The 15,042-nt window shown below is 44.9% G+C and overlaps 1 protein-coding gene across 1 annotated transcript in view; it reads right to left on the bottom strand.

The window, feature by feature from the left end:
- Positions 1-2,643: 2,643 nt before the first annotated feature.
- LOC137620871 (DNA ligase 1-like) overlaps positions 2,644-15,042 on the bottom strand; it is a 13,404-nt gene continuing 1,005 nt past the window's right edge. The window contains exons 1-2 of the mRNA XM_068351316.1: positions 14,794-15,042; positions 2,644-2,760 (exon numbers count right to left, since the gene is read on the bottom strand). The exon at positions 14,794-15,042 is cut by the window's right edge and continues 1,005 nt beyond it. Of these exons, the coding sequence (XP_068207417.1) occupies positions 2,644-2,760; positions 14,794-15,042 (366 nt within the window). The remainder of the gene's footprint in view (positions 2,761-14,793) is intronic.

The following is a 15,042-nucleotide window of genomic DNA, read 5'->3' as shown; positions in this document are numbered from 1 at the left end:
TATAGAAAACATTCCGCTCTCTTCGAAAATAACACTCGTTCCCGTCGCAAATGAATAGTTTCACACACACACACACACACACACACACACACACACACACACACATATATATATATATATATATATATATATATATATATATATATATATATATATATATATATATATATATATATATATATATATATATATATATATATATATCCTACGATAATGGGGGACCCCCAGTAGGAACTCGGGGTTTTGGGTGGGGAAAACATACTGGGGAAACGATATATAATGGTAAAACAAGCCTTATTTCTCTATACACTACCTTCTTGGATGTATAATAAACACATCTTATCTATCATTTGAAAAATGATTTATTGTGGGGTACGCTATCCTGACTTCTTTTTCTCATCAGGAAATTAACGTGGAAAATAGAACTAGTTTTGTTATATTTCAACACAACCCGACACCTTCATTTGACAACTATACTGATAATTAACTTTTTAGTTATTTTTAGTTATCTTTTAGAAAGCTTATTCAATTTTAGCATTCATACTAGGGATTACATAATCTAGTTGGTGCAAACACTGTGGCAAACATTTTTCCCTAACTGTTAACGTATCAGAAATTGTAAAATTCTAACCATACTCCCTGGCCAGAAACATCGACCCCTCATAGAGGTGGGAAAAGATGCAGACAAAGAAGTAGGGTTAGAATTTTACAATTTCTGATACGTTAACAGTTAGGGAAAAATGTTTGCCACAGTGTTTGCACCAACTAGATTATGTAATCCCTAGTATGAATTTTAAAATAGAACAAGCTTTCTAAAAGATAACGAAAAAGTTAATTATCAGTATAGTTGTCAAATGAAGGTGTCGGGTTGTGTTGAAATATAACAAAACTAGTTCTATTTTCCACGTTGATTTCCTGATGTGATAAAGAAGTCAAGATAGCGTAGCCCACCATAAAAAATGTTGGAAAATGCTCATCATTTTGGTAGTGTCTGGAAGTATTTGTTGCGAATTTTAACTTGAAAATTATAAAAGTAAAAAGAATAGATTAGTGTGGACGATTTTTTATATGATAAATAAAGCGTATTATGTTTCCCGAGATTCCCGTAGTTTCAAGTTGTTTTAGTGTATATCATCAAGGCTACTTATAAAGTTGGTTTTCCGTCGTGGAAAACATCGGAAAAACTGAACTCTCTCTCTCTCTCTCTCTCTCTCTCTCTCTCTCTCTCTCTCTCTCTCTCTCTCTCTCTCTCTCTCTCTCTCTCTAATAGTCATTACTAAGTGGGAACAAAATCCACATGCCGAACGTTCTCAGCATATTATAATTTTTTATTTATCTTAACTATGGGATATATTTTAATCTTATTTTACCCGCCATCCTACCTGTCAATGGCAATGGAATTATCGGAAATTTAGTTAATTTTGTGTTATTGTTACCACATCTGACCCTTTATATGAATGTTATACTTGTCTTTTATTTATTTATTTATTTATTTATTTATTTATTTATTTATTTATTATTATTATCATTATTATCATTATTTGCTAAGCTGCAGCCCTAGTTGGAAAAGCAGGATGCTATAAGCCCAGGGACCAACAGGAAAAGTAGCCCAGTGATGAAAGGAAACAAGGAAAAATAAAATATTTTAAGAACAGTAACAACATTAAAATAAATATTACCTATATAAACTATAAAAAAACTTCAAGAAAACAAGTGGAAGAAATAAGATAGAATAGTGTGTCCGAGTGTACCCTCAAGCAAGAGAACTCCAACCATTCATGAGCGACCTTTAAACCTTTAATTGCCTCCGGGAGTATCTTCAGCTTTGACCCATTTTCAAATTGGGTCCCTGTTTCGATTCGAACATATTCAACATTTCAAATATTTTTTGTATGGTATTAAAAAATAAAAACCGACATATCAAAATAAATATTTAGTTTCTATTATAGAATGAAAGTAGATGAAAAGATGAATAAATTAACATGAAACACAAAAAACCAGTGATTAAGATGAGGACGAAATGCAACTGCAGTCTAATGAGAGTCTGAATAAACACAATAAGACTTAGCGAACAGTAGCACATTTCGTGACCATTCTAAGGTCAAGTTGACACCAAGGACTCTGTAGACCTTGGTTAATGCTACAATGGAAGAGTCCCAGTCACTGAACACGACAGAACAATCACAGAAGTCTTATAAGGAGAGGTATTGAAACCAGGGCTACTGCTAATTCTGCTGACACAACAAGAAATACTGGTTTGAGTGGTAATAACGTCCCTGACTGGTGATTTCCAGACTGGGGTTCGAGTCCCGCTCATACTCGTTCGTTTATTTGGTCGCTGCCTCACCATCCTTGTGAGCTAAGGATGGGGGTTTTGGAGGAGCCTATGGGTCTATCCTCTAACTCATTAGAAGTCATTGCCTGGCCCTTCTTTGTCCTAACTTGGGGGGGGGGGGGGGAGGGCTTGGGCGCTGGCCATATGTACAGTATATATGGTCATTGGGCATTGTCCTGTTTGATAGGGCAATGTCACTGTCCCTTGTCTCTGCCATTCACGAGTGGCCTTTAAACCTTTAATCCTTTACTGCTAGTTTCACTGATGCTGTCACTGTTGATGATTATATTTATTGACCATTCATTTATTCAAGGATATTTTTTATATGAATCCTCCCCTTCTTCTTCTTCTTCTTCTTCTTCTTCTTCTTCTTCTTCTTCTTCTTCTTCTTCTTCTTCTATATGTGGTCGCTGTTTCGAATGAGCCTTTTCCATTGATTAATATCACATTTTTGATACCAATAACCCTAACAAAATATACAATATTAATTTTCTTGTAAGTACCATTTTTACGGTTTCAAGTATTTTTTTCCCAAGTATATTACCATACCTACCATAGAGATAACCTGTCCACTCCCATGATCCACTCTGCATTTAAATTGAGGTTCCATTGCAAAGCTGAACATTTTGTGAAACCTCCCGCGTTCCAAACTCACGAAACCAAATCTATAAAAGCTGAATAATAATGATTTAAACCAACGCTGAAAACCGTAGTATAATCAGGCGTGTATCCTGTAGGATGCTTGAGCAAGCAGAGAAGGATTTGAAAGAGATACGCAGAGACAAAAAGTCCTTTTAGGATAGGAGGATAAAAATGGCTCTTCTGTGACTGACTTTTCTTTCTTGTTTTTTCGTCCAGTTAGTTGAGTTAGATTATGGGATTTGGGGCCGGGGAGACCAATTAGTTTAAGGACTGACTTTTATTTTCCCTTTTTGTTCTAGTTCTTTGTTGTTCTCTTCTATTTTTAGATGTTGCAATTTCCCCTTGGAAATTACTGCTTGATTTGCATGTTTGAAGGAGATGGTGAATGTGTGCCCAAAATAATTTTTTGATTTCAAAAGAGATGATGAATTTGTGCCATCAAACATATTTCAAGTTTGTGTTTTATGCAATAAAATTTGATAGAAATTGTGAAGGAAATATGAGTTTGTTTAGACTGGAAATAATCCAGAGGAAATCTTCTCATGAGGTGGAAAATATAAGGATAAATTGAAAAGAAGGCAGCGAATTTAGCAGTTGCTGAAGGGCGCCGTTTTCCACATACTTTATCAGGGGATGTTATTACTTTAGATTTTTTTTTTTTTTTATTCAGCATACAGTAAGGTTTCCAATTTTGTTGATATGGGAAAATAAAACCAATAAATTGGTTTAATAGAAACTGGATTACCCTTTTTTGTTTATATATATATATATATATATATATATATATATATATATATATATATATATATATATGTATGTATGTATATGTATATATACACATATATACATATATGTATATATATATATGTATGTATATACATATGTGTATATGTATGTATATATATATATATATATATATATATATATATATATATATATATATATATATATACTTATATACATATATATATATATATATATATATATATATATATATATATATATATATATATATATATATATATATATATATATATATATATATATATATTTACATGTAAAGTCTAAATTAAGGTAAAAGAAATCAAGGAATTCATTTAGAAAACTGAATCTCATTCCAACATCTGTCAAATGTCTCTAGATACAAACAGAAAAGGCGTTTATAGGTTTAAAGGTCACTCATGATGACAGAGGAAAGAGACAGTGACATTGCCCTATCAAGCAGGACAATGCCCTAGAGAGTGACCATATATATGCATATAATCAGCGCCCAAGCCCCCTCCCCACCCAAAGCTAGGACCAAGGAGGGTCAGGCAATGGCTGCTGATGACTCTGCAGATAGACATGTAGGTTAGCCTCCCCAAACCCCCCATCCTTAGCTCACAAGAATGGTGAGGTTACAGGGACCAAAGAAACTAACGAGCTTGAGCGGTACTCTGGCGTTCAGCAGTCAGGGACGTTACCACATCGGCCATCACAATCCTATATCTGATTTAAGGACTTCGATTCTGAAAACTTCTGAATCTTACTCCAACATCTGTCAAATGTTTTCAGAAACTGTACAAGTTTCTCAACTTCCAATCTGAAATTATGAAATACAATCTATCACATAAACCATTCTATGCACTATAGGTTCGCTTGCTGTGAGCGATCAAATGAAAATCTCCCACCATCACCAATCTGCAGTGGCTAGAACATATTGCATAGCTATACTAGTCAGGGTCACCCATACTAGGTTGGTTTGCTGCGAGCGATCAGACAAAAATCTCCCACCATCACCAATCTGCAGATTAATATAAACTTTAGACTCATTTTATGTATGAGGTTCTACAAAAATTATAATTGAATATTTCAAAAATATATTCTATATAAAACTAAAAATTGGAAATTTAAACTACTACAAATTTCAAAAATCCCTAGATTAAGAAGAGGATAATTGTTGATTATTTATTATACACACACTTACACATGTGCATACACACTTAGACACATAAGCAGGCACATACACCACCACAGAGATTATCCATATTGCTTTCATCTTGAAGGGAGTGTATGACTAGAATCCCATTGAATGTTAAGTGTTGGCCTTTAAATGGCGATGCTTACAGCTCCATCTATCATGAGCTGGCCTTCGTTCCTCTCCTTCTGAACAATATGTGTTCCATCAAATCATTCTGTATGAGAGGGTTTCTCTTCATGGATATCAATATAATGTTCATTTGTTGACCCCTGATTTCTGCTGGTTTGCCTACATCAGGGTGTCGTGATTCCATATTTCCTCTGGGTAAACCAACACTATATTGATGTCCACGACCAGAAACCCTCTCATACGGAAGGATTTGATGGAACACACATTGTTCAGAAGGAGAGGAACGAAGGCCAGCTCATGATAGATGAAGCTGTAAGCATCGCCATTTGAAGGCCAACACTTAACCATCAATGGGATTCTAATTATACACTCCCTTCTACCAGAAAGCCATGTGTGTGTGAATATGTCATATATATATATATATATATATATATATATATATATATATATATATATATATATATATATATATATATATATATATATATATATGTATATATATATATATTAAATAAATATATATATATATTAAATAAATATATAAAAATTAATCAATTCATACATGCTACTATCAAAGGGACATACATAAGGGTTTCGCTCTGACCAAAGAGCTCATCAGGTGGGTTTTGCCCACATCCATTATGGCAGGCTTGGTTCCCATGACCCTTTCTTCCTTCCCTATTTTTTTTATTTCCTTTTAATCTGAACTCATAATTCATCAGTACTTCATAAATGTATTATGATAATTCATGGCTTATATTTGAGTCGGAAGAATAAGGGAAGCAATTTGAAACCTACTTCAGTTTTCTGGGCATTGAACTTACGGGTTATTCCGCCGCGCCAGAGGTTGCCCTTCCTTCTGAAATGGCTTTCGGCCAACTTCCCTCACTACAGCTAGCCTATTAGGGGTCAGTCATGACTTGTATTTGAGTTGGATTACATAGAGAAGCAATATGAAACCTACTTCAGTTTTCTGGGCATTGAACTTACGGGTTTTTCCGTCGCGCCAGAGGTTGCCCTTCTTCCTGAAATAGCTTTTGACAAACTTCCCTCACTACAGCTAGCCTATTATGATCAGTCATGACTTGTATTTTTAGTTGGATTACTTAGAGAAGCTATTTGAAACCTACTTCAGTTTTCTGGGCATTGAACTTACGGGTTTTTCCGCCGCGCCAGAGGTTGCCCTTCCTACTGAAATAGCTTTCGGCCAACTTCCCTCACTACAGCTACCCTATTAAGATCAGTCATGACTTGTATTTGAGTTGGATTACTTAGAGAAGCAATTTGAAACCTACTTCAGTTTTCTGGGCATTAAACTTACGGGTTTTTCCGCCGCGCCAGAGGTTGCCCTTCCTACTGAAATAGCTTTTGGCCAACTTCCCTCACTACAGCTAGCCTATTAAGATCAGTCATGACGTGTATTTGAGTTGGATTACTTAGAGAAGCAATTTGAAACCTACTTCAGTTTTCTGGGCATTGAACTTACGGGTTTTTCCGCCGCGCCAGAGGTTGCCCTTCTTACTAAAATAGCTTTCGACAAACTTCCCTCACTACAGCTAGCCTATTAAGATCAGTCATGACTTGTAATTGAGTTGGATTACTTAGAGAAGCAATTTGAAACCTACTTCAGTTTTCTGGGCATTGAACTTACGGGTTTTTCCGCCGCGCCAGAGGTTGCCCTTCTTACTAAAATAGCTTTCGACAAACTTCCCTCACTACAGCTAGCCTATTAAGATCAGTCATGACTTGAATTTGAGTTGGATTACATAGAGAAGCAATTTGAAACCTACTTCAGTTTTTTTGGGCATTGAACTTACGGGTTTTTCCGCCGCGCCAGAGGTTGCCCTTCTTCCTGAAATAGCTTTCGACAAACCTCCCTCACTACAGCTAGCCTATTAAGATCAGTCATGACTTGTATTTGAGTTGGATTACTTAGAGAAGCAATTTGAAACCTACTTCAGTTTTCTGGGCATTGAACTTACGGGTTTTTCCGCCGCGCCAGAGGTTGCCCTTCTTCCTGAAATAGCTTTCAACAAACCTCCCTCACTACAGCTAGCCTATTAAGATCAGTCATGACTTGAATTTGAGTTGGATTACATAGAGAAGCAATTTGAAACCTACTTCAGTTTTTTTGGGCATTGAACTTACGGGTTTTTCCGCCGCGCCAGAGGTTGCCCTTCTTACTAAAATAGCTTTCGACAAACTTCCCTCACTACAGCTAGCCTATTAAGATCAGTCATGACTTGTATTTGAGTTGGATTACTTAGAGAAGCAATTTGAAACCTACTTCAGTTTTCTGGGCATTGAACTTACGGGTTTTTCCGTCAAGCCAGAGGTTGCCCTTCGTACTGAAATAGCTTTCGGCCAACTTCCCTCACTACAGCTAGCCTATTAAGATCAGTCATGACTTGAATTTGAGTTGGATTACATAGAGAAGCAATTTGAAACCTACTTCAGTTTTTTTGGGCATTGAACTTACGGGTTTTTCCGCCGCGCCAGAGGTTGCCCTTCCTACTGAAATAGCTTTTGGCCAACTTCCCTCACTACAGCTAGCCTATTAGGGGTCAGTCTTGACTTGTATTTGAGTTGGGTTACTTAGAGAAGCAATTTGAAACCTACTTCAGTTTTCTGGGCATTGAACTTACGGGTTTTTCCGTCGCGCCAGAGGTTGCCCTTCCTACTGAAATAGCTTTTGGCCAACTTCCCTCACTACAGCTAGCCTATTAAGATCAGTCATGACTTGTATTTGAGTTGGATTACATAGAGAAGCAATTTGAAACCTACTTCAGTTTTCTGGCATTGAACTTACGGGTTTTTCCGCCGCGCCAAAGGTTGCCCTTCCTACTGAAATAGCTTTCGGCCAACTTCCCTCACTACAGCTAGCCTATTAGGGGTCAGTCATGACTTGTATTTGAGTTGGATTACTTAGAGAAGCAATTTGAAACCTACTTCAGTTTTCTGGGCATTGAACTTACGGGTTTTTCCGCCGCGCCAGAGGTTGCCCTTCCTACTGAAATAGCTTTTGGCCAACTTCCCTCACTACAGCTAGCCTATTAAGTTCAGTCATGACGTGTATTTGAGTTGGATTACATAGAGAAGCAATTTGAAACCTACTTCAGTTTTCTGGGCATTGAACTCACGGGTTTTTCCGCCGCGCCAGAGGTTGCCCTTCTTCCTGAAATAGCTTTCGACAAACTTCCCTCACTACAGCTAGCTTATTAGGGGTCAGTCATGACGTGTATTTGAGTTGGATTACTTAGAGAAGCAATTTGAAACCTACTTCAGTTTTCTGGGCATTGAACTTACGGGTTTTTCCGCCGCGCCAGAGGTTGCCCTTCTTCCTGAAATAGCTTTCGACAAACCTCCCTCACTACAGCTAGCCTATTAAGATCAGTCATGACTTGTATTTGAGTTGGATTACTTAGAGAAGCAATTTGAAACCTACTTCAGTTTTCTGGGCATTGAACTTACGGGTTTTTCCGCCGCGCCAGAGGTTGCCCTTCTTCCTGAAATAGCTTTCGGCCAACTTCCCTCACTACAGCTAGCCTATTAGGGGTCAGTCATGACGTGTATTTGAGTTGGATTACTTAGAGAAGCAATTTGAAACCTACTTCAGTTTTTTGGGCATTGAACTTACGGGTTTTTCCGCTGCGCCAGAGGTTGCCCTTCCTACTGAAATAGCTTTTGGCCAACTTCCCTCACTACAGCTAGCCTATTAAGATCAGTCATGACGTGTATTTGAGTTGGATTACTTAGAGAAGCAATTTGAAACCTACTTCAGTTTTCTGGGCATTGAACTTACGGGTTTTTCCGCCGCGCCAGAGGTTGCCCTTCTTCCTGAAATAGCTTTCGACAAACTTCCCTCACTACAGCTAGCCTATTAAGATCAGTCATGACTTGTATTTGAGTTGGATTACTTAGAGAAGCAATTTGAAACCTACTTCAGTTTTCTGGGCATTGAACTTACGGGTTTTTCCGCCGTGCCAGAGGTTGCCTTTCGTGCTGAAATAGATTTCGGCCAACTTCCCTCACTCCAGCTAGCCTATTAGTAGTCAGTCATGACTGATGACATTTGAAATTCAGTGGTGAAGCCAAGGGCCATTGTTTTGCCAGGCGGTGAAGCCAAGCTTCATATTTAGGCCAGGAGGTGAAGCCAAGCGCCATTATTGTGCCGGGCAGTAAAGCCAAGCGGGCCAGGCGGTGAAGTCAAGTGCCATTTTAAGCCGGGCGGTGAAGCCAAGCGGGCCAGGCGGTGAAGCTAAGCGCCAGTGTAAGCCAGGTGGTGAAGCCTAGCGCCCTTTTTGGACCGGGCGATGAAGCCAAGCGCCATTATTTTGCCGGGCGGTGAAGCCAAGCGGGTCAGGCGGTGAAGCCAAGCGCCATTATTGTGCCGGGCGGTAAAGCCAAGCGGGCCAGGCGGTGAAGCCAAGCCCCATTGTAAGCCGGGTGGTGAAGCCAAGCGCCATTATAAGCCGGGCGGTGAAGCCAAGCGGGCCAGGCGGTGAAGCCAAGCGCCATTGTAAGCCAGGTGGTGAAGCCAAGCGCCATTGTTTTGCCGGCGATGAAGCCAAGTGCCATTGTAAGGTGGGCGATGAAGCCAAGCGCCATTGTAAGCCAGGCTGTGAAGCCAAGCGGGTCAGGCGGTGAAGCCAAGCGCTATTGTAAGCCGGGCGGTGAAGCCAAGTGCCATTGTTGGGCCAGGCGATGAAGCCAAGCACCATTGTAAGCTGGGCGGTGAAGCCAAGCGCCATTGTAAGCCGGGCGGTGAAGCTAAGCGCCATTGTAAGCCGGGCGGTAAAGCTAGGCGGGCCAGGCGGTCTAGCCAAATGCCATTATAAACCGGGCTGTGAAGCCAAGCGCCATTATTTTGCCGGGCGGTAAAGCCAAGCTGGCCAGGCGGTGAAGCCAAGCGCCATTGTAAGCCGGGCGGTGAAGCCAAGCGCCATTGTAAGCCGGGCGGTGAAGCCAAGCGGGCAAGGTGGTGAAGCCAAGCGGGCCAGGCGGTGAAGCGAAACGCCTTTGTAAGCTGGGCGGTAAAGCCAAGCGGGCAAGGTGGTGAAGCCAAGCGGGCCAGGCGGTGAAGCCAAGCGCCATTGTTGGGCCGGGCGATGAAGCCAGGTGCCATTTTAAGCCGGGTGGTGAAGCCAAGCGGGCCAGGCGGTGAAGCCGAGCGTCATTGTAAGCAGGGCTGTGAAGCCAAGCGGGACAGGCGGTGAAGCCGAGCGCCATTGTAAGCCGGGCGGTGAAGCCAAGCGAGCCAGGCGGTGAAGCCGAGCGCCACTGTAAGCCGGGCGGTGTAGCCAAGCGGGCCAGGCGGTGAAGTCGAGCGCCATTGTAAGCCGGGCGGTGAAGCCAAGCGGGCCAGGCGGTGAAGCCAAGCGAGCCAGGCGGTGAAGCCGAGCGGGCCAGGCGGTGAAGCCGAGCGGGCCAGGCGGTGAAGCCGAGCGGGCCAGGCGGTGAAGCCGAGCGGGCCAGGCGGTGAAGCCGAGCGCCATTGTAAGCCGGGCGGTAAAGCCAAGCGGGCCAGGCGGTGAAGCCAAGCGGGCCAGGCGGTGAAGCCGAGCCCCATTGTAAGCTGGGCGGTGAAGCCAAGCGGGCCAGGCGGTGAAGCCGAGCGCCATTGTAAGCCGGGCGGTGAAGCCAAGCGGGCCAGGCGGGGAAGCCGAGCGCCAATGTAAGCCGGGCGGTGAAGCCAAGCGGGCCAGGCGGCGAAGCAGAGCGCCATTGTAAGCCGGGCGGTGAAGCCAAGCGGGCCAGGCGGTGAAGCCGAGCGCCATTGTAAGCCGGGCGGTGAAGCCAAGCGGGCCAGGCGGTGAAGCCGAGCGCCATTGTAAGCCGAGCGGTGAAGCCAAGCAGGCCAGGCGGTGAAGCCAAGCGCCATTGTAAGCCGGGCGGTGAAGCCAAGCGCCATTGTTGGGCCGGTCAATGAAGCCAAGCGCCATTGTAAGCCGCGCGATGAAGCCAAGCGCCATTGTAAGCCGGGCGGTGAAACCAAGCGCCATTGTTGGGCCGGGCAATGAAGCCAAGCGCCATTGTAAGCCGCGCGATGAAGCCGAGCGCCATTGTAAGCCGAGCGGTGAAGCCAAGCAGGCCAGGCGGTGAAGCCAAGCGCCATTGTAAGCCGGGCGGTGAAGCCAAGCGCCATTGTTGGGCCGGGCAATGAAGCCAAGCGCCATTGTAAGCCGCGCGATGAAGCCAAGCGCCATTGTAAGCCGGGCAGTGAAGCCAAGCGCCATTGTAAGCCGGGCGGTGAAGCCAAGCCCCATTGTAAGCCGGGCGGTGAAGCCAAGAGGGCTAGGCGGTGAAGCCAAGCGCCATTGTAAGCCGGGCGGTGAAGCCAAGCGCCATTGTTGGGCCAGGCGGTGAAGCCAAGCACCATTATAAGCCGGGCGGTGAAGCCAAGCTCCATTGTAAGCCGGGCGGTGAAGCCAAGCGCCATTGTTGGGCCAGGCGGTGAAGCCAAGCACCATTATAAGCCGGGCGGTGAAGCCAAGCTCCATTGTAAGCCGAGCGGTGATGCCAAGCGGGCCAGGCGGTGAAGCCAAGCGCCATTGTAAGCCGGGCGGTGAAGCCAAGCGGGCCAGGCGGTGAAGCCAAGCGCCATTGTAAGCCGGGCGGTGAAGCCAAGCTGGCCAGGCGGTGAAGCCAAGAGCCATTGTAAGCCGAGCGGTAAAGCCAAGCGGGCCAGGTGGTGAAGCCAAGCGCCATTGTAAGCCGGGCAGTGAAGCCAAGCATCATTAATGGGCCGGGCGATGAAGCCAAGGGCCATTGTAAGCCGGGCGGTGAAGCCAAGCGCCATTGTAAGCCAGGCAGTGAAGCCAAGCGGGCCAGGCGGTGAAGCCAAGCACCATTGTAGGTCGGGCGGTGAATCCAAGCGCCATTGCAAGCCGGGCGGTGAAGCCAAGCGCCATTGTAAGCCGGGCGGTGAAGCCAAGCGGGCCAAGCGGTGAAGCCAAGCGCCATTGTAAGCCGGGCGGTGAAGCCAAGCGGGCCAAGCGGTGAAGCCAAGCGCCATTGTAAGCCGGGTGGTGAAGCTAAGCGCCATTGTAAGCCGGGCGGTGAAGCTAAGCACCATTGTTGGGCCGGGCGATGTAGCCAAGCGCCATTGTAAGCCGGGCGGTGAAGCCAAGCGCCATTGTAAGCCGGGCGGTGAAGCCAAGCGCCATTGTAAGCCGGGCGGTGAAGCCAAGCGCCATTGTAAGCCGGGCGGTGAAGCCAAGCGCCATTGTAAGCCGGGCGGTGAAGCCAAGCGGGCCAGGCGGTGAAGCCAAGAGCCATTGTAAGCCAGGCGGTGAAGCCAAGCACCATTGTTGGTCCGGGCGATGAAGCCAAGCGCCATTGTAAGCCGGGCGGTGAAGCCAAGCACCATTGTAAGCCGGGCAGTGAAGCCAAGCGCCATTGTAAGCCGGGCGGTGAAGCCAAGCGTCATTGTAAGCTGGGCGGTAAAGCCAAGCGGGCCAGGCGGTGAAGCCAAGCGCCATTGTAAGCCGGGCGGTGAAGCAAAGCGCCATTGTTGTGCCAAGCGATGAAGCCTAGCACCATTGTAATTCGGGCTTTGAAGCCAAGCGGGCCAGGCGGTGAAGCCAAGCGGGCTAGGCGGTGAAGATAAGGGCCATTGTAAGCCGGGCGGTGAAGCCAAGCGCCATTGTTGGGCCGGGCGATGAAGCCAAGCACCATTTTAAGCCAGGCGGTGAAGCCAAGCGCCATTGTAAGCCGGGCGGTGAAGCCAAGCGCCATTGTAAACCGGGCGGTGAAGCCAAGCTGGCCATGCAGTGAAGCCAAGTGCCATTGTAAGCCGGGTGGTGAAGCCAAGCGGGCCAGGCGGTGAAGCCAAGCGCCATTGTAAGCCGTGCGGTGAAGCCAAGCGCTATTTTAAGTTGGGCGGTGAAGCCAAGCGGGCCAGGCGGTGAAGCCAAGCGCCATTGTTGGGCCGGGTGGTGAAGCCAAGCGCCATTGTTATGCTGGTAGGTAAAGCCAAGCGGGCCAGGCAGTGAAGCCAAGCGCCATTGTTGTGCCGGGCGATGAAGCCAAGTGCCATTTTAAGTCGGGCGATGAAGCCAAGCGCCATTGTAAGCCAGGCGGTGAAGCCAAGCGGGCCAGGCGGTGAAGCCAAGCGGGCCAGGCGGTGAAGCCAAGCGCCATTGTAAGCTGGGCGATGAAGCCAAGTGCGCAGTACGGTGAAGCCAAGCATCAATTTTTGGCTGGTTGGTGAAGCCAAGCATCATTTTACCCACTCAAACAAGACACGCTCATTCATCATTATCAGAGTTTCTTCACCTGCATAGCCAGTCCTTAAGCCTAAAAAAAAGACCTTAAACCTAAAAAAATACCTTAAGCCTTAAAAAAAACCTTAAGCCTAAAAAAAAAACCTTAAGCCTAAAAAAAAACCTTAAACCTAAAAAAAAAAAAAGAAGAAAAAGAAGATACTATTCCTTTTATAAAATTGTGAGGGCATCAACTCGCCAATTGTAAGGACCAAAACTTACTCTGCTCATCCCAGTTCTTCAACCTTCATCAGCAGCCATTTGATATCAGAACACCTTTCCAGACTGACCTGCTCCGAAGAAGCGCAGCTTACTTCACTAGCTGATTATCTTGGTCCAACCTTTAAGGACAAGACTGCCTACTAGAAGAAGCCTGGCTCGTTCCATCTGCAGAGCCGGTCTTCTAGATCATTCCCCCAGAACCACCCGAAGGTTGATATCCGAAAGAATAGATCTAGATATCCGACCATTTGTACACTTGACAAACGGCTTGTACTCGTCCATCAAGGTACAAAGCCATTGTCCTCCAGGTTACTCCAAGAATTGTAATTCAAGCTGGATAGTAAGCCTTGTATCCTCCAAGCTGGTCAGTCCTTCCAAGTATCCTCCCTGTAGCTGTCTGTCAGTCAGTCAGTTTAAAGATCGGGGGGGGGGTGATCTTCCTGTGGATGTGGTATCTCGAACTTGGCCTGATTGGATTGAGTACAATTATCTGAAGGTTTGGTCCTGGCAAAACTCGGCTGAATCTCCTTACCCTCACAAAATAAACTGAAATTAAACGTTAATGGACAAAAATATTCTCATGTTTAAAACTTTTTTTGGTGTTTTCATTTTTTCTTCTTTTTTTTGGATTTTTTATTTTTTTATTTTTTTGTTTTTCATTTTTATCCATTTGCTGATCAAAGTACTTAAGTGCCGGTGAGACTCCTCAGAAGCCATTCGATATGATCAGCTGCTAACTGAACCTGCTTAACAGTACCACTGATGGTGATTGAATGACTATATTCGTGCCTTTGTGGCATATCTATTAAGCTGACTCCACTGTGGCGGGTGATTTCCATCAGCGTCCTTCCTTCCACTCCATATATGGCTCTGTGGAACCTCCTGGGCACATGCAAGTCGACAGTCACGTACCTGTTGAGGCCAGAGTCCCTTGTGGTGGTCACTCTAACCTTTTCACCTTGGAAGGTGATGTGACTACTGTCGGATGAGGAGATGGCCCTTTTGGGCTTCTCGGGTTCCAGGTCAAACACGATAAGTTTTCGTGTAGTTTTTGTAATCTTTTCTTCCTTTTTCTTCCCCTCCTCCTCCTTCTCCTCTTCCTCCTTCTCCTCCTTCTCCTTCTCCTCCTTCTCCTTCACCTCCTCCTCCTTCTCCTCCTCCTCCTTCTCCTTCTCCTTCTCCTCCTCCTCCTTCTCCTTTTCCTCCTTCTCCTCCTTCTCCTTCTCCTTCTCCTCCTCCACCTTCTCCTTGTCCGTGGAAATTTCCTTTTTGAGCTTCTGTTTCTCCTGGCTGTTGTTGGTGCCATGGAGAGCGCCTTTTGAGGCTAGTAGCCAGCCAAGCACCTGACCCACACCAGATGCCCCTCCAACTTCCTCCTTCTCAGCCTTACGTCCGTTGGTATCCTGGTCCTGTGCCTCGACTACTTTTTCCTCACTTTTATTGTCTCTGTCATCCTTTTGGACATCCTTCTGACCATCCTTAATATCCAT

The sequence above is a fragment of the Palaemon carinicauda genome, chromosome 27 (assembly GCF_036898095.1).
Source record: "Palaemon carinicauda isolate YSFRI2023 chromosome 27, ASM3689809v2, whole genome shotgun sequence".
Lineage (NCBI taxonomy): Eukaryota > Metazoa > Arthropoda > Malacostraca > Decapoda > Palaemonidae > Palaemon > Palaemon carinicauda.
The sequence above is the reverse complement of the archived record's forward strand: the minus strand, read 5'-3'. Positions and strand labels throughout refer to the sequence as shown.